A 21,675-nucleotide genomic window follows, 5' to 3' on the forward strand; every position below is an offset into this window, starting at 1 on the left:
TCTGACTTTACATGGCCGGGGTGCCCGTTCGGCCTGGTGTTGCCTCACTCGGTTGCAACAGCCGCTCGTTGACCCTCTTGCTTGTTCTGCAGCATTTCTCCGCCATGGCCAGCGCAGTTTGGCTCCCAGCCACAACATGAGTAGCCTCGCTTGTTCCCCTTGACTTTTCGGCTCCTCCCGTTCAGCCCCATTTATCTCACGTTCGAAACCTGAACTGCCTGGCTGGGAATCCAGGCCCCGTCTTTGCAGAGTGTTCACACTGTCCCAAGGATGGTTTAGCGTCATGTGTGAACTGGGTCAGTGTAGGGAGCTGGGAGATACCTTTCCCTCCTAGAGTAGCTTTGAAGCGCGCAAGGTGGCCTCGAACCCTCCCACCTGAGCGTAACTCAACCCATGATGCTCTCTGAGCTCCTGCAAGAAGAGCCGCTTGCAAATAGGGCCTATAAAAGAAAAGACTCTAACCGCTTCTGCCCCTTCCCATGCAAATCCTCTAAGGAAGGTCAGGCTGGGACAGGTACAGACATCCAGGTAACCTTCTGGAATTTTCTTTCAGGAATGATTTAAGGTCTGCTTATTTTGCTCATTTTGTATATCCAGTTGATCTTTGCAGAAAGCTGTTCAAAACCATTCTTGTGTTATCTTTGTTGCTTGCTGCAACAGACAGCTTAAAAATGAGCTGAAAAGTTCATATTTATTATGTTGAGTTGCCTTTTCATAAGAAAAAGGATTTTCAAAGACAGTTTACGTACAAAGCACGTTCATAAGAATCAGTTTTGGACTGATTTAGCCTTCTTCCCCGCAGAAAGGGTGGGTGATTTTGATCAAAGACTGTCTACTCTGAGGTGTACATCTGGAATGAATTTGTCAGCTATACTATACCCAATGAACTCTTTAGAATTCTTTATTAAAGAGATGTTGTCAACATTTGTGATTCCTCTGTTTGTCCCGACTCTCCCCACCTTCCCCTCTAATTCCCTGCAAATCCTTGAAGGTCTTTTGCAGAGTTAACTTATCAGTAACGTACGTTTGTTAATAAAACTGTGCTCTGTAGCTGGGACCTCTCTCCCTTCTTCCCCGATTGTTTAATATTTTAAGACCGGAGTCCTGTGCACACTTACTTCCAGGTAAACCCCTGGCGTTTAGTGGGACTGACTTCAAAGTTAGCAGTGCACTGGATCCATCTGTAAGTCCATTTGTCCAGAAAATAAAATAGACAAAAACAGAATAGAAATGTTATTGAGGCAGCTTAAATATGTGAGTTTGAAGCTCTGCCCTAGAGAGCAGGACTTGAGGAGCTTTACAAGAGTAAAAATTACCCGGAGGCAGTTTCCAGGTCAGTGTCAGAAGAAATGTTGTAATGATAATTCCTGACTGGAAGTATAAAGGAGTGTTTTGAGGTGGTGGACTTTTTTCCACTGGAGATGCTGAATAGAGGCCGTGCAGCTACCTTTCAAGGCTGCTGGGGGTCCCTCCTGTATTGCCAATCCCAGCCTTTGAGGCCCCAAGCTTTTAGTCACCTTCTGTTTGGTTTTCTCCTTCCAGGCAAAGGGAGGCGTGAAAGGACTGCAGGACGGAGCTGAGGTTGTTCTTGGCCCTGATACGGCCTTGCTGGGCCCCGTTCCGCCAGAACAGCAGTTCATCAATCAGAAGATGCGGCCTGGCTCTGGAATCTTGGCAGTCCGGGTCATTCCAGATGGGCCAACAAGGGTCCTGCAGGTGATGGAGCTCTTCCTTGTGATTTTACTAACATACTTCAATGCCTTTATAATAGAGAAGCAATACATGATCGATCTATAATTCATTATCATGCATTTCCACTGCCCCCCCAAAAGAGATTTATTCATTTATTTCATTTTATACCACCCAATCGCCAAAGACTCTCTCCCTCAAGATGGCTCGCCACCATCATCTGTAAATCCTGTGTTTGCAAGGATGCCCCCCACAACAGACATAAAATGAATGAGACATTTGAAGGCACGGGGGGGGGGGGGGCAGCCAGAGCTCGCAAGGCAAACCAAGGAGGAGGATTTTTCCTGTGTACACCAAGGATTCAGAGATAATGAGGTTTCTCTGAATGCGCATGCGTGTTTCTCTGATGCGCATGTGTGTCTGTGTGCAGGTTTACACGAAGGTAGCCAGAAACCAAACAGACATTGGGTATTTTATAATATATGTGTCCATATAATACCTATGTGTCAGTTCCCAGGTTAGTGTCGTGCGCGCTGACTCAGGAGAGTCCTTAGTGCGCACACAAGAGAAAGAAACTCCCCGTGAGAACCAGAGGGCTGAGAGGAGGATGCGTATCTAGTGCCAGCGGAACAAGCAGCCCTCCCCGAAAGCTCAGTCCATGGGGATGACCGTTCAGCAGATGGGGGGATTCAGGAGGGGGACAAAACTGCAGCGCAAGCAGAGGCCAGTCTGGAGGTTGCTGGGGAAACGATGGCAGCACCTGGAGAACAGAGCTGGGGGGTTGCAGGAGTTGGCCTCGACGAGGATGCTCGTTCCCACAGACACTCGTGCAGAGTGGGGCAGTTAGAGTCCAGATTGGTTGAGCGACACAGGGAGAGACGTCGAAGTGACCCACCCATAGAGGGGCAGCGCAGGAGGGTGAACAGCACCCCGTGAGCTGAGATCGTTCAGAGAGAGAGGACAGCTTCCGGGCTTACTCGTCTGTATCTGTAACACTGTGTAGAACAAAGGCTTTTGTGGCATCAGCTGGACTGATTGCTTTCGTTGGGAAGATACAAAGCTCTTCCTGTGGCTTTGTACCTTTGGGTCGCTTGAGAATTGTGAATTAAACTGGATGGCCAGGGGAGAGGAATCCTAACAGTGCGTTCCTTATTAGATAACAGACTTCAACCAACGCAGAAACGACCGTTTCTCCTACGAAGGGGATGAGTTGGAACAAGACCTGCGGAAGCTGAGGAATCCTGACACAGAGGAAGAGCTGGAAGTGAGTCAGCGCACTGGCTGGGCACAGCTTTTTGTTGTGGTTCCCAACAGGCTCGGCCGTAGGACCCGCTCACCCTTGGGAGCTTTCACGCTACCCCCGGCTGCTGTGAATTTCAGAGCAAACCCAACTCCTGCTGCGCTTCAGGAGTTTTGCTTTGCAGGCCTGGTGAGGGCAGGACTTCAGGGAACTCCCTGGTGAAATGAAGATACCAGTGTTCGGAGGATTCCCAGGATAAATTCAGCAGCAGGTGGCAGAGGCCCGCAGAATCAGAAACCTAGTTTGGGCAGCTCGCGGCCCAGCAACAAGGCGTGGGTTCCCTTCAGGGAGTAGCTCCTAATCAGCAAGCCGTGATCAGTTCGCCTGGCTGGGGTCACACAACACGGAAACCCACGTGCAGCCCGTGCTCCACCTTGAGTGGGGATGGTTGTGTTGCTTCGCCTTTGTTAGCACAGCAGGATATGCAGATCAGCTTAATTATCTCCCACTGGGTCTCAGCCGAGGGCTTGAGCAAATCAGTGCTTTCCGTGTTGATACAAATGGTTTTGGATCGATTTTCTGTTCCATTCACAGGTCCAGTTGAAATTAGAAGGTGGCGTAGGTTTGTCGTTAGTGAACAAAGCCCCGGAAGAGCTGATATTTGCAAGTTTTACTGGCATTCACCTCCATTTCACACAGCTGTCCACAAGTCAGATGCTTGAACTTAGCGTACAGGATGTTCAGGTAACCAGACAATGAGCTGTCAATTGGGGCGAATTCATTTTGGTGAAAAAACATTCCTGGCAGCATTTCTCATTTGTAACATCCCAATTCCCATGCTTTGAAGCTATGAAGAGGAAATAGTAGTGCAAATTAGCTTCCACTGAAGTAATTTTGGCCACAGATGGTTACTGGGATATGCATTCGGCAGGTTTTTCTTGAGCCTGTTACTCAGCCTAGATGTACAGGTATCTTGCTTTTGTCTCTAAGACGGCACTCCCATTTTGAGATGGGCACTAAAGCATTTGGCCAGCAACTGTCCCCCGCCAGCTTGGGCCCCCCTCAAGACTTGCCCTCTCTCTTGCTTTCTGCTCAGGTGGACAACCAGCTCCTTCGCACCACACAGCCTTTCGTGCTCTTTGTGACGCCCGTAACAGCTGAAAATGAAATCGCGGAGACGGCTCCCGCCCTGCAGTTGAATGCCGTGAAATTCCCCAGTAAGAGCCCTTTAACTGATATATACAAGGTAATCCAGCAACCGAATGCCATTCTGCCCACCGAAGCTACAAAACCCCGCAGCACTAACCTCTGGGTATCTTTCTAACGCCGCCCCCTCTAACAGTGAACTCAGGGGCTGACCGCTGGATCCAAAACGGGCCACGGCGGAACAAGAGGGGGAGGCGTCTGCTTGCTCAAAGCTTTGCAGAAGTGCAGAAATAAGCCCCTGGAACATGTGCAAATGCCAGAACCGAAGGGAATTGGCAGCACTTGGCCTAAGGAAGCAGAGCGTGGCCGTTAGCTGTGGAATTTCAAGAGCTGGATGGAAAGAAAAATGGCGGACCGGGGTGGGGAGAGCGGAATGGGCTATCTGAGCTCCTTGGAACTGAGAGTATCCTGGAGGAAGGCAGAGCCGGAATGCCGGGTTGCAGCTATCCGCTTGGTTGCATCTCCCTTGGATAAGAGTTGAACCTGCCATCAGGCTCTTTCACGGGTTTTAGGAAGTCTAGGGTCTGCTTTCTGTGTGACTGTTAGCCCATCCTTCGAATTGCATTACAGTGTCTCCTATGAAAGCACTGACTGATTTGCTTTCTAGCCCCACTGAAGTCCGTATCCACATGTATGCACAGAGTCCAAGCACATTAAACCTCCCCTCTTTTTTTTTTTGGCATGTATTTGCATAACCTTGTGAGCAACATGGGTGGGTGGGTAGGTGGGTGTGTGATTTAATATCAGTATAGTACAACCATTAACAACTGATTCTGAAGAGTTAGCCTGAGCTTTTGTATTACTTTTTCTTATAGTTTCAATAATTAATTGAAGCCTTTAAAATACTTTAAAATGCTGTTTGATTAGAAGAGTCCTTGAATCCTTGGCTGTGCATCTGTCTTTGTCCGAGACATTAGAAGGCAAGGAGGAAGGCTTGATGTGGTAGCTTTCAGTCCTGCAAAGACTGAAAACCTCCCCAGACTCAACTCTTGACTATCACACCATCATATTTAGGATCCAGGCTAATGATGGCTGTGAGTAATACACTGTTTGCTGACAGATCCCTGATGAAATCAAGGCACAAGTAAGACCGGGTTGGGCAGGGCATGAGAGGCTGCAGTATAAATCAGGGCATTCCTGGATCCCTCCTTGCCTCCGCCTTGAATTCATATGGAAAGTTTTCATGTGGAAACATCTTTTGAAGCCTCTGTTATCACACCAACAGTGCCATGAAGGATCTTGGAAATGTTGTAGAGCACAAGCCGAATGTGAGTCAACCATGCAAAGTGGCTGCAGAAAGGACAAAAGCTACCTTGTTGTTGTTCAGTCGCAGAGTCATGCCCGACCCCATGGACAACGTTCCTCGCAGCTCTCCTGTCTTACACCATCCCCCAGAGTCCACCCAAGCCCACACCCACTGCCGCACTGACTCCATCCAGCCACCTCAACCTCTGCCGCCCCCTTCTTCTTTTGCCACCAATTGTTCCCAGCATCAGGGTCATCTCCCAATCATGCAAAGTTCTAGCTTCCCTCTACTCAGAAATGCTTTGGCCTCATCTGAAGTCCTGGGTCCTGTTCTGGGCACCACAGTTGAAGAAAGGTGCAGACAAGCTGGGAAGGGTTCAGAGGAGGGCAGAAAGGATGGTCCAGGGACTGAAAGCAAAGCCCCATGAGGAGAGATTGACGGAACTGGGCAGGTTTGCTTCAAGAAGAGAAGACGAAAGGGAGATGTGATAGCACTCTACAAGAACTCGAAAGGCTGCCACAGAAGGGAAGGCCAGGATCTCTTCTCAGTCATCCTAGAGTCAAGACACAGAGTAATGGGTTCAGGTGACAGCAAGGCAGGTTCCAGCTGGACATCAGGAAAAGCTTGCTGACTGTTACAGCAGCACGACAAAGGAACCCATGACCCAGGGAGGTGGTGGACTCTCCTGCACTGGAGGCACTCTGGATGCTCTTGACACCCATCTGAGGGGAGTAGTTTAACTGGGCGTCCTGCAAGAGCGGCAGATTGGACCCAAATGCCCCTCTGTCCCCTTCCAACTCTATGATTCCAATTCTGTGATTCTATGGCAACACTGACCATGGTGGTTGTAGATGCTACAGACCAATAATGGATGATAAATGCTTTGAGCTCTGAGTGTGCTATATAAATGGCTAAGGGCACGATCCTGTGCATGTTTAGGCAGGGAACAAAGTCATGCGACTCTGCCTGGGGGTTGTTGGGAGTACGGATGTGAAGGTCAGGCTGGAATTCAGCTCTCTGACTCTTGCTAGACTCCTTTCCCACACTCAGCCTGGGCCAGGAAGTGAAACAAGCCGAGCTGAGATCAAATGCTCAGGAGCATTCGCAGAGTCTTTGGGCGAGGTACGCAAAGTCCATAATGCCTTGCACAAAATGCATGAGGGACATAATTCTAGGTGCCAGGTATGGAAAGCCAGAAGTAGAACTAAGCTTCCTGCCTTACACATCCCAAGCTGGGCATGGTAAAATTTTCTTCTATCTAAAGTCGTAACCCTGTGCCTTCCTGCCATCATCTCGGAGGCCGGAGGTCTCAAGGGCTGGGCTGTTGTCCTCGCCCTTTGCATCCAGCATGGAAAGAGCCATTCCACCTGCCTCCATCCCATCCCCAGGGTCTCACCTGGGCCCAGGCAGGGGCAGGGGGTGTACTTGCAATGCCAGTTCCACCTGGCATCCCATCCTCCTTTTCTAGTGCTGAATCTCGAGGGGTGGAAACTGCCGTCTAGATAAAACGCCCAGTGCAAGGCACGGTGGCGAAAATCCCAGTTCAGAGGGTTCTGCCCCTTTGCCATGGGGGAAATAGGTTGCACTCCAAGTATTTCGACTAGTGAGTAGATCATCTGAGCCAAGGGGTGCAGGGGAAGCTCTGTATGTATATCAATCAAAAGCCGGACTTGTGGAGTAAGGATGTGGGACTAAAAGCTCCTGCTGGCTGTATATTCAATCTGAAACACTGAGTGGATGCCCCGAGAGGCTGAAATTCAGAGCCTCAGTTTAAAATTAAGTCATAGATCTTTTGCTTGCATCTTTCTGGGAGTCCATTTAGATTATGAGCCCTTCATGTGATCTTGGTACTATCTTGCAAAGTGCTTTGTACATAGGTAGCGGGCTAACAATATCCCTTAATTCCAGCATCTGATGATCACAGCTAGCAAGTTCACGGTCCAAATTGAGGAGAAGCTGTTCTTTCAACTACTGAGTTTCTTTGGCTATGATCTGTCCGAATCAGGTATGTTGTCAGGTCTGCAGTTAGAAACATAGACATGGAAACCGAGCGAGTCAGAAGGGGTCTCCCGGGCCATCTAGTCTGACCTCCGGCACCAGCCGGCTCCGCTCACGACATGCCCACCATGTGCATGTCGATTCTCAGATTGCCAGTTGGATCTGGGAAGTTTGTAAATTAAAAAAAATAATAAAACTTAGGGAAATATTTCATTGTTCGGATGCAAAGCCTTAAGTTCCAAATGCCACATCTGCTTTTTTCAGTCTATTCTTGAGAAAATCCATTTTGAATTTTCTATTAAGCGATTGCTAGTGGAAGCACTTTGCCAATCTGATTGCAAAAGCTTGCATAAAATGTTCCGCACTGTGATTCTAAAAGAGACAGTGCTGAGCACGCTCTTTGGCAGATTATGTGAAGAAGCTCCAGTTTTGCAACAAACACCTTCTGTGGGTGCACTGAAGTCCAAAGTTGAATATATATCAAGCATGGAGAAAGTTAGGATCCAGAATTCCTCTTTCGAAAGAAACAGTTTTCTTGTCAGCCTTCCCTTGTCAAGTCTCCTTTTCAATGACAGTGGTAGAGATTTACCCATCCCAGGGACTGTTTTCCACTGTTAATAATGCCAGTGTTATGCCGTTGGCTGCAGAGGTTGAAAACTACAGTGAAAATCTTCATGAAGCACCCGTTGATCAAGGTGGAGCCCAGAAGCGATATTACTTTGAAAACCTCAAAATTAGCCTTCCGCAGATAAAGCTGAGTGTCTTCACTTCCAGCAGCCTCCCTGTGGAGCTCAAGGTAAGGCTTCAGAGATCCTTCGCTTTTCAGTGGCCCTAGTGAATCCCATGACAGGCAATGGATTCCTTTTGTCAGCGTTTTATCACCCTTGAGGCTGTTGGTGTGAATTGTGTCGGCCAGAATGCCCAGAATTCAAGGAGCTGCATAGTGTGCTGAGGCTTCCCCCAACCTGGAAAACTAAAGAATCCATTCAGAATCCTTGTTTCGAAGGATGCTATCCCTCCTCACTGTCTGGAAGACTCACCCACTGAGATTTAGGGACTGCGATATATTCTGAAATGGAAGCTTGCAGCAGGATCGATGTTGCTTTGCTGTACCCTTTAAATGAGGTCTTTAAGATGACCAGCCAGGTCTGACTGGCCCTTTGAGCATCAGGAGATGCGGAGCAGGTCATGTAACCAGATGCTGGACCTTTGTTGGGGTGAAAGTCGCTGCTCTTTTTGCCACAAATTGTTTTGCCCCGTTGCTTTGCTCCTCCCTTCCGGAGTCGAGAATCTCCTCTTTTCTAGCGACTGGAGACCTTCTTAACCAGAATTGCCAGACGTTCAGCCTGAGACCCTCTGTCCTCCCACTTTGATGTCAGCCCCTCATTGTCTGAAAGTAAAGCCAGCATGACCTTCATCTGATCATCTTGATTTTTAGTTGCTGGATTGTAATCCAGTGAAGTCCAGCTTAGCCCAGCTCAGAACCATAGGAATTCAGAGGGAAACACCTCTCAAGTGGAGCCCATTCATCCCTACGGATGGCCTCTGGGACCATGAAATCATACAAATAGACTCCTGTGAGGTCCATGTTAGACACCCACGCAGGAGAGCTCATTCTTGCTTTGTCTCCAGTGTTTGCTAATCCCTCCCTCAGCAGTCCTATGCCGTGGGCCTTCATTCCCGTCTAAGATCCAAGTCAGGCACTCCGGAATAGCAGGGAAAGCAAATGCAAAATGGCCTGGAATGGCTAGAAGGAAAAGATCTGTGCAAAAACGGGCATATTCCCATTGCTCCCGTTTCGATCCTGAGGCCCCCTGGAGTGTTCCTGGTCTTCTGCCTGTCTCTCAAGGAGCGTGGCAAGAGAGGTTGTGGGAGACATGGAGGAGCATCTGCCTGTCCTTGTGCACACCTGCACGCACGGCTCCGGGAGGGGAAAGGAAATTTGCAAGATGTCCTTTTGGGTGCCTTCTGTTTTTAACCGACGGAACAGCAAATAAAGGGCAGCCTCTGGTGGCATTTAGCCAAGAGGTGAGAAGCTTAAAAACCAGTGGCTTCTTCCATTTTCATGCTCTCTCACTTTCCAAGAAGTCCAGCTCTCTTGGAAGGAGGGTGTAAGCAAAGAAGGTGCGAGAAGGACACCCTTTGCCGGAAAGCAGCTCGGCAGAACTGATGGACAGCCGAGTTCGTCTAAGGGCCAGATCTAGAATGAAGAGCATGTGATGGTTGATTTGCTCTCTTTGGTTTAGGCTCTGAAAAGCAGCCTGGGCTTCCCTCTGATAAGGTTTGAAGATGCCGTGATCAACCTGGATCCCTTCACCAGAGTCCACCCTTACGAGACGAAAGAGTTCATCATCTGTGACATCCTGAAGCACTTTCAAGAGGTGAGTGGCATGGCTGTAGAAGCCCCAGAAGTGTGAAAAGCCAGATGATCTCTGTGGGAGGTACCGGTGTGCCGCACATGTTATTTTCCTACAGTGTGTATTTTCTACACACCCCCTAGTCTGTTCATAGCAAGGCAGGCACTTTATGGCCAGGTAGCTTTGCTGATTTGACATGTTCTGCACTCTCAGAGATGACACAGTGTGTTCACCCCCATGATGCTTCCTCCAAGATTATCACACAGGTAAGACACAGGTTGGCTGTTCTGGGACTGATCCGGTATAAAAGAAGGCTAGATTCAGTGACACTTTCGTTGCTTCCCTACACCGCTTCATCTCTCCCTGTACAAGACAGATGAGATGCTCTTCCCTTATTATCGGAGTTGCTCCGTCACCAGCATCGTCATTTCAGGCGGGCAGCCAAGAGGGAGTGCTCGCTGTTCCACGATGGGGTTTTGCGATTTTCTGGTTTCAGGAGCTGATCGGCCAAGCGGCGAAAATCCTGAGCTCGGTGGACTTCCTCGGCAATCCAATGGGCCTGCTCAATGATGTTTCAGAAGGTGTCACCGGGCTGATAAAATACGGAAATATCGGCGGCCTTATCCGGAACGTTACTCATGGCGTGTCCAACTCCGCTGCAAAGGTAGGACTCTTTCAGGCTGGTTCATCAGCGGCATCCTTACCTGGATAGACACGGCCTGGCAGCAGTGACCCCCGCGCTGGTAACCTCCTGTTTGGACTCTTGTAACACACTCTGTGTGGGGTTCCCCTTGACGATGGTCCAGATACTTCAGTTGATGCAGAAAAGAGCAGCCAGGCTATGGAAAGGGACCAGCAGATGCGATCATATAACACCAGTCCTATAACATCTCCACTGGCTGCCAGCCAAAGTCCTGGTTTAAGGAGTTGACACCTATAGAGTGCTTAACAGCTGGGGCCCCCAACAGAGCGTCTCCTCCCATATATTCCTGCCCAGACATTAAGCTCATTGGTGGAGATCCTTCTCCGGGAGCCCTCCTTGAAGGAGGTGAGAAGGGCTGTCACTATTATTATTATTATTATTATTATTATTATTATTATTAGAACATTTCTATGCCGCCCCTTGCCGAAGCCTCAGGGCGGCTTACAACACAATAAAATACAATACAATACAAAAATAACAATATAAAATTAAAATTAATAATATAAAATAAATAAAAGATATAAAAGAAGTTATAAAAGAAATGTTATAAAAGAAAAGAAGTAAAGAAAAGAAGTCGCCCTGGCCAGATAAATAAGTAAATATTGTTAACAAATAAGTAAATAAGATAAATAAGTAAATATTGTTAATATTGTCACTAGGAGAAGGGCCTTCTCTGCGGTGGCACCCCGATCGTGGAATAGGCTCCCCAAAGTGGTTCACCTGGCACCAGCTCTTTGCTCATTTCAGCGCCAGGCCAAAAGCTTTTTCTCTGCCCAGTTTTTTTAATTGTGTGTGTGTGTGTGTGTGTGTGTAGTATTTTAAATCAAGTACTGTTGCCTAGTTCTGGTGCTTTTAATTCTTTTATGCACCATCCTGAGATTTTTTTGGAAATATAAGATGGGATAGGAACATTTGAAAAAAATAACGATAGGCACATGAAGAAAGGGGTGAGGTAAGACTGCATGACAGGGCCCATTACGAGAGGAGCAGAGAGAGATTCATCCTTCCAGAGCCGTAAACCTGCCCCTCTGAAACGGCTAGGACTTCATTTGGAAAATTTCTGGCAATTTCAACCGTCCTCGACAATATAATTTTTTGTTAACTACTGTGCCTTGTAAACATGAACTTAATGCAAGCTGGACAGCAGCCCTGGCTTAGGAAGTGTTGCTATGGTTCGGCATGACGTCTGTTGCACAATTAGAGGTGTTGTTTTGCCTCTGGAGGCAACTGTTACAAAGCTCGAGTGCTGGACAGATGGGAGAAAGCAGAAAACTCAGTCCAAACATGGGTTTGGACGTGGCATGGCTGGATATTCAATCTACGGCTTGTGCTGCAAGCTAAGGCTGAGCAGGCCTGCTGAGAGCAGCGTCTCAACTGACAGCAGCCTGTGTTGGCTTGGTTTCCGCCTTTCTCTCCTCTCCTTTTCGCTCTCATGCTGTCGCTTTTGGGTCATAAGCCTGAGGGCGAAATCTGCCTGGCATTCTTACTGAGCTGTTCAATCTGCTCCTGGAAGCCTTTGAGCAGAAGAGCTGGGGAAAAGGGCTCTTCTTCCTCACAGCCAGCATTGCTGTCTTTCGCCTGCCTATGCTTACATTTGTCATCCTTTCCATCTTGCACAGAGCATGGAGGTTCGTGCTTCCCCCACAGTTCTTAATTCTTAAAGCCCATGGTGGATTCTCGCCCTGGGAAGAAAGAATCCCGACACTGGCAGAAACCTATTCGCAATGTCATTGCTTTGAACACGCGCACCCTGCCCCGTAGATTGCCAATTTGCTGTCGCTTCCAGTCAATCCGAAAACCAGCACTAAAATGGCAATAAAACCACTCAAAAAAGTTAAATCAGTCAACATATGTAGCGATGTACTGATCACATGGGATTTTTCAGACCCTTCTAATCAAGGTTCCCCAGCACCTCTGTGTTTTCTTACCTGAGTTGACATTTTGAGTGACTCGTCTGCGCAAGCATTTTCCTAGCCAGTTCCAAATGCATTTTGCATCGATAAATCTTGCACTGGCTGAAACGTAGGCCACTGTGCAGTTCATATCTCACACGGGAACCTCTGAAAACCCAGCTTGGTGTTGAGAAGAAGTGAAACAAAAGCCAGGCCAGGCCACCAAGCCCCCAGTCTTCTCTGCCGCTGGCTGCGGGAAGTGTGTGCTTGATTACCAGGGCTGCACGCCTAGGTCTGAAGGAGTCAGGATTCAGAAGAGCCAAACATTTTCACATCCCTGCCCGGGTGACCTCAGTTCTGGGCTGTGGGAAGCTGCGGGAATGAAAAAGACATCCACAGATGTCTAGAAAAAGTTGTACTTGTGTTACCCAAACCCCTCCATCCCGATTCTTAAAATCATAGCCATAATTCACAAGAGGCGAAGGATGGCGAGCTTTCCACGTCTAGGCACTTCTTAAAGAGACTGAACTTTAATGATGGCTCTGAAGGAAAGTGGCTCCAGGAAAGGCGCATGCACATGTGCACACATGTTCCCTTATTTATGGGCTGTGTCTGGTTTTGCCATTGTATGGGTTCGCTGTTTAATCGCTGTGTTGATTATTCATGTAATGGTTTTTCCATGTATCTTGGAGCACGGAGTGGCTGAATGGCTTCTTTCAAGTGGAGAGGTTCTGCGTGTTTAAGTTGGCACGGAAACCCAGGTTAATGAAAGTTCACTCCAGACGGTTGTGCAGAACGGTCCCGTGGAGACTGGCTGTTTCTCTGTGTTAAGAAAGGACTTTGATCCTAAATATAGGCACCTGAGGGAATTTCCATTCCATTTCATTCCATTCTGTCTTCCACGGAGGCTCCGGCACTTGCATCAAAAAAGAAACTGTTTTGAATTATTTTCAGTTACAAATACAAAGACACATACACAATATTTCCCTGTTTTAACCTTTATTTTCCCTCCTAGGGTTGCTAACGCTAAATCTTACCGTTTTTTCACCCATGACTTCCCTGTTAGAGATGATAGTTGGAGAGTGAGATGGAATTTTAAACCACAGGATAAATTTAAGTGCTTTCTAGCGATTTGGGTTCTGCCCTCTAATTGGAAGCCCTGGTTTTATTGCAACATCTGCCAGTGAAGGAAAGGAAATATTTATGTGTCAGAAGGTTTAGGCCTGGTGGCATTTTGTTAGAAACAGCTTTGAGTCTTGGAAGTTGATCAGCCTTCTAAAGGGTTCTGTGTTTACCATCCACTCTCGGAATGACAAAAACGCTTTGATCCATCTCAAGATTTTAAATAAATAGCTCAGTGCCAAAAATTCCTTTTCCAAAGTGGGCTTGATATGATTCAATAGGGTTAGCTGATGGTAGGAAGTTCTTGGGAAAATAATATAAGCCTGCAGGTTTTTAGGGAGGTATTTCATACAAGAGTCATACTTCAAATGCAAAGAGTCCTGGTTTTTATGCAATTTAATCTCTCTCTCTCTCTCTCTCTCTCTCTCTCTCTCTCTCTCTCTCTCTCTCTCTCTCTCTCTCTCCTTATGCATTTTGTTTGTATTTTGAATCAGTAGTCAATATTGAATTCTATGTGCAGTTTGACTCAGTCTTTGGACTTTTGAAATGTTCTGCATGTGCAAACGGGATTTTGAATTAACGGAGAAGCAGAGCAGAGTACTACTGCACAGCTTCTGACCTTGAGTCCGCAGTGGTGACTTCTAAAAAGGGGGGTCTCTCCAGTCCTAGTGCAGCAGCTGGGAGTCATTTGCTTAAGGAAAATGGAGGTTCGTTGTGGGTTGTCCATACAGTGCGTGGAACTGACCAGTGCAGGCTCCACCGTGTATCAATTGCAGGATCTGTTTTTTTTTCCAATATATTTTAGTTTTTGGTAGCGAGCCAGACACAAAATAATGACCCGGGGCAGAGTCAGTGTCTCCTGTACCCCATGGACCATTGCTGTGAGATCTACAATTCACCTGACTGGCCAGAGTTCGGGGTTTCTAACACAGTACTTCAACATTTGCAACGGAACTTAAGAAAGACCTAATCCAAAGCAATGAATTGGTATTCTGTTGAGGAGGAACACTGAGGCTGAGAAAGAAGCAGCTGGCACAAGGGAAAGGTTTTTATTTACTCCCTTGAAAGCTTACTCACTTTTATGATAGGACTGGAAGACAGAAACCCTTGGGGTTCTATTGCAGACCTCCTAGAAATCTACCACTCAATCCTGATCCGTCTTTAGTTTGTCCCAGGTTAATTTAAGTGAGGCCTTTAACATTTAAAATATAATTAAACAGCCTTAAATGGCCTTTTGCTTAAGGACAAGAAAAGTGCTTTGCAGGGTCAAAAAGGGTGTCTTCTGCCGGTTTTGGATGGTTTGCAGTCATGTCTGAAGAAAGCATCTCTAGGCGCTTGGGTAACTTGTTCACCCATCATAGAATCATAGAAGAGTTGGAAGGGGCCATGAAGGCCATCTAGTCCAACCCCCTGTTGTGGCAGGACTCCAAGCCACACCATCCCAGTCAGAGTGCTGTCCAGGTTCTCCCTGAATGTCTTTGGTGTGGGAGAGCCCCCTCACCTCTCCAGGCAGCTGGTTCCACTGCTGTATTGCTCCGACAGTGAGGAAGCTTTTCCTGATGCCCAGCCTGAATCTGGGTTGCCGTCACTTGAATTATTCTGTGTCCTACATTCTGGCATTAGTAAGAAAAGATCTTGGCCTTCCTCTTTGTGACAGCCTTGGAGGTACTTACAGAGGGATCTCATGTCCCCCCTCAGCCTTCTCCTCTCTAGGCTGAACATGCCCAGTTCCCTCAGTCTCTCCTCATGGGCAGTGTTTCCAAACCCTGGATCGTTTCTGTTGCCCTCTGCTGGACCCTTTCTAATTTACCTGCATCTTTCTCAAACCTTGGTGCCCAGAACCGGACACAGTGTTCCAGGTGAGCCGCCCTTAAATATTGCCATTGATGCCAAATGCCTCTCGTAGGAGCAAGGCAGTTTCTATTGCACCCGTTTTGTGCCTGTTACAGTGGCTACCAGTCTGTTTCCATGCTTTGCTTCAAGCACCACCTGTAAACTTTAACACACTGAAGGTGCAACCCGGTGCATGCTCAGCCAGGGGAAAAGCACTCCCTGTGCAACATTCCCCCGCTAGCACACCAGGTGCTCTTTCTCTTCCTAGGACCCAATCCAGCTGACAGAAAGCACTTTGGAGCCCCGTCAGTGTCAGCAGAAAGACCTGCGGGGCCTGTGTTTATCCATTCCTCCCATGCTAATGGAAGTTAAAGTGCTGAACTTTGGCTGGCTTCTGCATGTAGCAATTAGACATACAAGTTACATATTAATTGAGATGGTGAGGTGGTTGTTAAGGTAGCTGCTTATGGGATTGGTACACAGAGCAGTTTTTAGGGTTGCTTAAGCAAAAGCTAAAGGGAAAAAAATACTTGTCCTGAAGAGCTTAGAAATTAAATTTATCAGAAGGGAGGCAAGGCCAGGATAGCAAAGGCAAACCTAATGGATATAACTACATGTGTGCAGGTTTGTGTACTTTAGGGTTCCCTTCCACGAGGATGGAGGACCATGGGATTAAGCCAAAGGCTTCTGGAAAGAGATGCGTACTTGGAGGGATTTGAAGGGACAGAGAGTTGGAAACACCTGGACAGCTGTTTCAGGCCAAGGCGGAGTAGATCCGGTGGACTGAGGAGCTCAGTAGTGATATATATTGGAATACGGAGGCAGGACTGGCCAGGGGAAGGCCGTGGGGGAATGATGGGAATTCACAGTTCATTCCAACTTCCTGGTGCACCTTGGTTTTCAAACTAGGCCAAGGATATATGAAAACATACTGTAAAGGGACCTGCCTTGGAAACCCAGTTGTTTGTATGTAGAATTGTGAGAAAGAAAGCCAAATAGGGCAGACAGAGCCTGTATGTTTATTTCAACGTAAACTTGGAAATATAAATGCTAAGTATGGACCTGCTGGCAGGTAAAATTTGGGGCTTGGTTGGAGGATGAGTAGCCATAACAGGATGGGCTTTACTGCCCTTCTTCTCGATGGGACAGGCTTTGTCCGCGCCAGCTTTGTCCTTCTCTGAACTGATGGAGTGACTCTTCAGGGCATGTAAGCTGCTCCACCAAAGCTTAACCCCCAGTGCCTTCTATGAATCCAATACAGCCTTCCACAGCCAAAGGTCTGGCTACATCTCAACTGCTGTGTTAAGATCCAAGCTTTACTGGAAATTGAGATTTGCCACTCTTAAAATGAATTGCTTCAGAGCATAAAGAAGTCTCTTTGGTACCTATCGGACCATATAATATTTCAAGAAACTAAAGTGAGAGCAGGAATATCAAAGTTCACTTGCTGCAGTGGGGTGATAAAGGTTCGGAAAGCTATAAATATAAGCAACGGAGGAACCTTGCAACAAGAGCTCAGCTTTCATGTTAAAATTTGATGTTTTCTTTGGGAGTTTCCATTTCTGCTGAAGCAGCTGCAGCTGTTGTCCCCCCACCCCACCTCACCCCTTGTCGCATCAGCCACTTGGTTCCGTCAGGAGAAAGCTAAGGAGGCAAGCCTGGGGGGAGGCATTTTCTCTGAAGAACTGGGACGGGTGAAATCAGGCCCCAGCATTTGCTGTACAATTGACCCCAGCGCTTCTGCAGGCAGACCTCTGTGGAAGTTCCAAAGCCCTTGGTGGGCCCTGAGAGAGCTAATCTGGGCTCGGCCAGGCAGTAATCAGTCTTTATTCATAGCCATCAGACTGACAAACCAACGTGGAGGAAGGCAGAGGGGATGACACAGGTTCTAATCCTCACTTGGCCGCGATGACCCTCAGCCGGCCATGCTCAGTTGGCCTGGCAGGGCTGTGAAGATACAAAGAGAAAGGGCTTGTATGATGCCTCGATTCCCCTCAAGGAAAGATGGACAGGAGGAGGAGGAGATGACGGTGGCAACGCAATTAATATGCTTTTGATGTGGATGAGTGTATAAGAGGACAGAAGCGGCTGTGTCTGAGAACTGAGGCATTTGAAGAGTGTCTAAGGGACAGAAGGAGCCAAGGCCCACGGGGCAGAAAGCCAACGTCAGTCCAAGGACACAAAGCATCTGAACATCTCGGCTCAGGAGCAAAGTCGGGGCACGGGTGTGCTTGGCCCTGACGGCCGCAAGAGTGCAAGCAAGGCCACGAAGAGGCGTAAAGAGCAGGACAGCCTTCCCCAAGCTCACACCCTGCAGATGTGTTGGACTTCCGCTCCCATCATCCCCCGCCAGCACGGCCAGCAGTCAGCAATGCGGAGAGCACCTTGTCGCTGGCAGCTGCTGCCGGCGCGGCTGGCAGGAGACGCCGTCCCGCTTCAAGCCGAGCTCAGCCTTGCTCCCGCTGCGCCTGCTCTCGCATGAGCATTCAGCTGCGAGGTAGCGCGTGTTACATAATACTCATTGTGTGTCGAGGAAGTGCCCGCCCCCCTCCTCTTCCTGTGTAAATTTGCATTAATGATGACTTTGAACCCTGGCAAGGGAACGGTTTGATTGGGACACTCTGTCCCTCGGAATGAATAAGCATTCAGGAGCAAACAGGCCAGGCACTGCCAGCCGGCTCCCCCCCGCCCACCCCGGCAGAGGGCTTAATGTGGTCAGGAGATGGGTGCAGGCTGCAGATGCAGAGCAGAAACAGCTCGCCCCGCAGCTCTGTGTGGTGTGGATCTGCTTGCAGGCTGTAGACCGACCCAAGCAGGCGCGGTCGGCCCGAGCTGCTCTCCTGGCTCTGTCTGGTTCTAGGTGTGTCCTTATAGCCTCATAGTCCTTATACAGCCACAGGAGGGGAGCAAACTTTTGTGCTTTCCTCGCAAAATCGTCCTTGCTGAAGCACATCGGCCTGCAGCTCTTACACCTGCTAGCTAAGGCAAAATGTGGAAATGCCCCTTCACTACATCGGACACGCAAAACACAGCGGGGAAAGAGGAGCCCAGGGCTGCCGCGTGTGGCAGAGTTTTCAGCTGGAGAGAAGCTCTTGTACTCCACTCCGCATTCCCACCACCAACAAACACCCCCAGACTCCAAAGAAAGGCAGATGTGGACACAGGGACTAAAGATGCAGCTGGCTGCCAGCTCACTGTGGACTCCACGGGGCCTTCTCCCTTCATGGATCGTCTCGGACACTGTGGAGAACGGATCGTCTAGACAGACGGCAGAGAACTAGCATGCGGCTCTTTCTCAGGAGCCGGGGGACTGAGGAGAGACAAAGCCCCAAGCTGAAAAGCACAGGCCTAGGTCCCTCTTCATCCGGCTTCAGAAGGATCCCGGCACGGGGCTTTCCTTGGACTGTATTGGCTCATACCACAGGGAGGGTTTGGCAGATCTAGATTGCTTGGTGCCCGTGGAGAAATGCAAGAAGAAATAGTGTTGGATCTTGATCCGTGTACATCTAAATGCCTGAAAAGACCCTGCTGTGGATTCACAAGTCTGCGGAGATCTCCGGCGACACTGGCTGAAACAGGAAGGGGAACGAGAGGATCCCGTACGGAGTTCTTGGCAAGGGAGGGTCCAGGCGGACCTTCTGCCCTCCGGAGGACCTCCCCCCCATCATGCACTACAAAAACGGGATCAGAGGAAACAAAGAATGAAAGGGAAGGAGAGGAGCTTAGTCTCCCGGAAGACGGATTGCCTTGTTTGGGTCTTCTCAGTTAAGAGGATGCAGCATGCTGGGTTCTGGAGGTGAGCGGCGAGGGTGGGTGGGGAGAGGGGCTTCTGCACAGCCCCCACCCGCCCCCATAGTCCAAGCAAGAGTCCCCAGAGCTTCGGGCATCTCCCTCGCGCACGGAGCACATCCTCGGTGGGTCGCTCGGGATGCTGCCGGGGGATCGCCGTGTGCCTCTCCTCCCCTCTCGCGAAAAGTTATCTGTTGCAGCGCATGGGCTGCTTAATCAGTGTGGCTTGCCCTCCCCATGAACCCGCCAATGACTCTCCAATTGGGGTCACTCCAAGTTCATTCCCTGGACTTTTGACTGCCTTCTGTGTATGTGAAAACAGCCGGCAGCTCCTGCGGGGATCACTCATTCAGGCCTGTAACACAAAACTATCGCCTGCAGGCGCCCGCTGGGCAGCTTCACGGGAGCCCGTTGGGGGGCAGCGCCCCCCCGCCCGCGCCAGGCATCTGCCGAGCTGGAGGAGGAGGAGGACCGCCGGGCCTTCCTCCTGGCCCTCCCCTGCCTCCGGGCTAATCAGGCGCCCCTATAACCCGCTGGTGGATTACCCAGCAAGGGGCCGTTGTCCAAATGCATTACGAGTCTGAGTTGATGAAGTGATGTGAGCTAATTTCAGGACCTGTGCTGGGCGGGGGGGGGGGGGGGGGGGGGGGGGTCGTTTGGGGGGGGGGGGGGGGGGGGGGGGGGGGGGGGTTGAGCTGCTGTCACCTTTGGGAAGGTCCACCACGTAGGCCCCCGGACAACTTGACCTGGGCTCTTTTTCCGCGGGGTCTGGCCTCGGAGATATTCCCGGCAGCCCAAACCGGCTCTGCTAGTTCGGAAGATCGGTTACTGTGTAAAACGGTGGGGGGGTGGATTGAAATGCTTGGCCCTGCCCCAGTTTGGAGGTGTGTTTTGGGCTGCCACTGCAAGTCTGCCGTGCCAATCCAAGGCAGCTTCAGGGATGGGCTTCCTTCCCCCATTTGCCACGGGGTGGGAAAAATACCCATCTTTCCCTAGAAAGGACGGCGGGCGCTCTCCCATGTGTCCCAGCGCCAGATTTTCTGCATCGTGGCTCTTTCAAGGGACACACTATAAAAGTCCTAACCATCTGTGATAATAGGGTGTCAAGCAGCCCAAGGGCCAGTGTTTTTTGTTTTTTTTTTTTATTTATTTAAAGTTGTTACATGCCATCCCAATACCAAAAAGTCTCTGGATGGCTTACAATAAACAAAAAACAAAGAAAGCAACCATATACAACAAACAATACACAACACACAGCATCCGATAAATGATGATTAAAAACAAGGTAAAACCAATTAACTGTTAAAATATTGGGAAAATAAAAAGGTCTTTAGTGTTTCCTTCAGCATGTGCACCGTGAGTTCCACCAACTCCAACTTGACTGGCAGGTTCCCGCTATTTCTCTTTTCCCGGCTAGGAGCAAGGCTTGGTGGAGATGGGTGAGGATATGAGCAAAATTATATTAGGAATGTTTATCCAGGCTCCAGACTTTCTGCTTAAAAGGGGGCCTGCAAATGAAGGCAGTGAGAAGACCGATGGTTGAGCCTTCTTGCTTCAAGGCACAGGCTGAAAATGCTCTTAATATTAGAACACTGGGCCATCCTATGAAGCTTCCACCCCATGAAAAGTAGGAAGAGAGTCTTGCCCTTGAAGCAGTGGACATGCTGTGGCTGCCCCAAACATGCCTTTCAAAGCCACACATTCAGAACAGGTGGAAGAAAAGTCTCCATTGCTTTGCACAAAGTTACATTGTGGAATTCACTCTCGTGAAGCAGTAGCTGCCAGCTGGTGTAATTTAGAAGGGAATGGATGAATCCATGGAGAAGGCTGTCGAAGCCACTAGTCCTGATGTTTTCAGATTAACTCCAGGCACCATGGCTCCGAGACAGAGCACACGCTTGGCATGTGGAAGGCCCTAGTTTTGATCCCCGGCACCTCCAGCTGAGGCTGAGAAAGACCCTTGCTGCCAGCTGATGCCGACAACACTGATCCTCATGGACCAAGGCCAAAGAAGCTTGCACCAGCTTCCAGTGTTCCTGCATGTCTGAATGCACCTTGTCGGAGGAACAGGAGCAGGAGGGTCCTGTAGCAGTCACGTCTTGCTTGGGGCCTTGCTGGCAGAGGCCTTCTCACGAAATTTGCTCCAGTTTGCAGATGGCTGAGAAATGCCTTCTGCCTGAAAGGTTGTGTTTGTGTTTGCAAAACACACCCTTGAAAAATGCACAGACATTCTAAAAATGCATGACTCTCTCGACAGCAGGCTGCTGTGGGAGCGGCATGCTGGCTGAGGAGGGCTTTTGGTCTGTCTTGCTCCAGCTTCTCCAGCGCCTGAAGCTTTCTTTTGCACAGGACCTGGTGCAAGAGCCAGTGTGGTGCGGTGGTTAAGAGCATGGGACTCGGGCAGTCTGGGGCAGTTCTAGTCCCCACTCATCCATGGGACTAGAGGACTTTGGACCAGTCATAGACTCTCAGCCCCACAACCTTGTTCCAAGGATAAGATTGAGAGGAAGAGGAGAATCACATAAGCTACCTTGAGTTCCTCGGAATGAAAAAGGCAGGAAATAAATACGTGTCACCATGCAGACTGTTCCCCTTCACCC

The 21,675-nt window shown here is 49.1% G+C and overlaps 1 protein-coding gene across 10 annotated transcripts in view; it reads left to right on the forward strand.

The window, feature by feature from the left end:
* The window catches only part of VPS13D (vacuolar protein sorting 13 homolog D), a 139,047-nt gene that overhangs the window by 81,624 nt on the left and 35,748 nt on the right, over positions 1–21,675 (forward strand). For 9 of the 10 annotated variants that reach the window (XM_044452261.1, XM_044452254.1, XM_044452259.1 and 6 more), the window contains 8 exons: positions 1,543–1,716; positions 2,846–2,953; positions 3,524–3,673; positions 4,026–4,175; positions 7,290–7,386; positions 8,027–8,175; positions 9,626–9,760; positions 10,233–10,400. In XM_044452261.1, the coding sequence (XP_044308196.1) occupies positions 1,543–1,716; positions 2,846–2,953; positions 3,524–3,673; positions 4,026–4,175; positions 7,290–7,386; positions 8,027–8,175; positions 9,626–9,760; positions 10,233–10,400 (1,131 nt within the window). Of the gene's footprint in view, positions 1–1,542; positions 1,717–2,845; positions 2,954–3,523; positions 3,674–4,025; positions 4,176–7,289; positions 7,387–8,026; positions 8,176–9,625; positions 9,761–10,232; positions 10,401–21,675 lie in introns of those variants that run through there. The other variant, XR_006416824.1, reaches the window with a different exon arrangement.

The sequence above is a fragment of the Varanus komodoensis genome, unplaced genomic scaffold (genome assembly GCF_004798865.1).
Source record: "Varanus komodoensis strain SLA01 unplaced genomic scaffold, ASM479886v1 scaffold71, whole genome shotgun sequence".
Classification (NCBI taxonomy): Eukaryota; Metazoa; Chordata; class Lepidosauria; order Squamata; family Varanidae; genus Varanus; species Varanus komodoensis.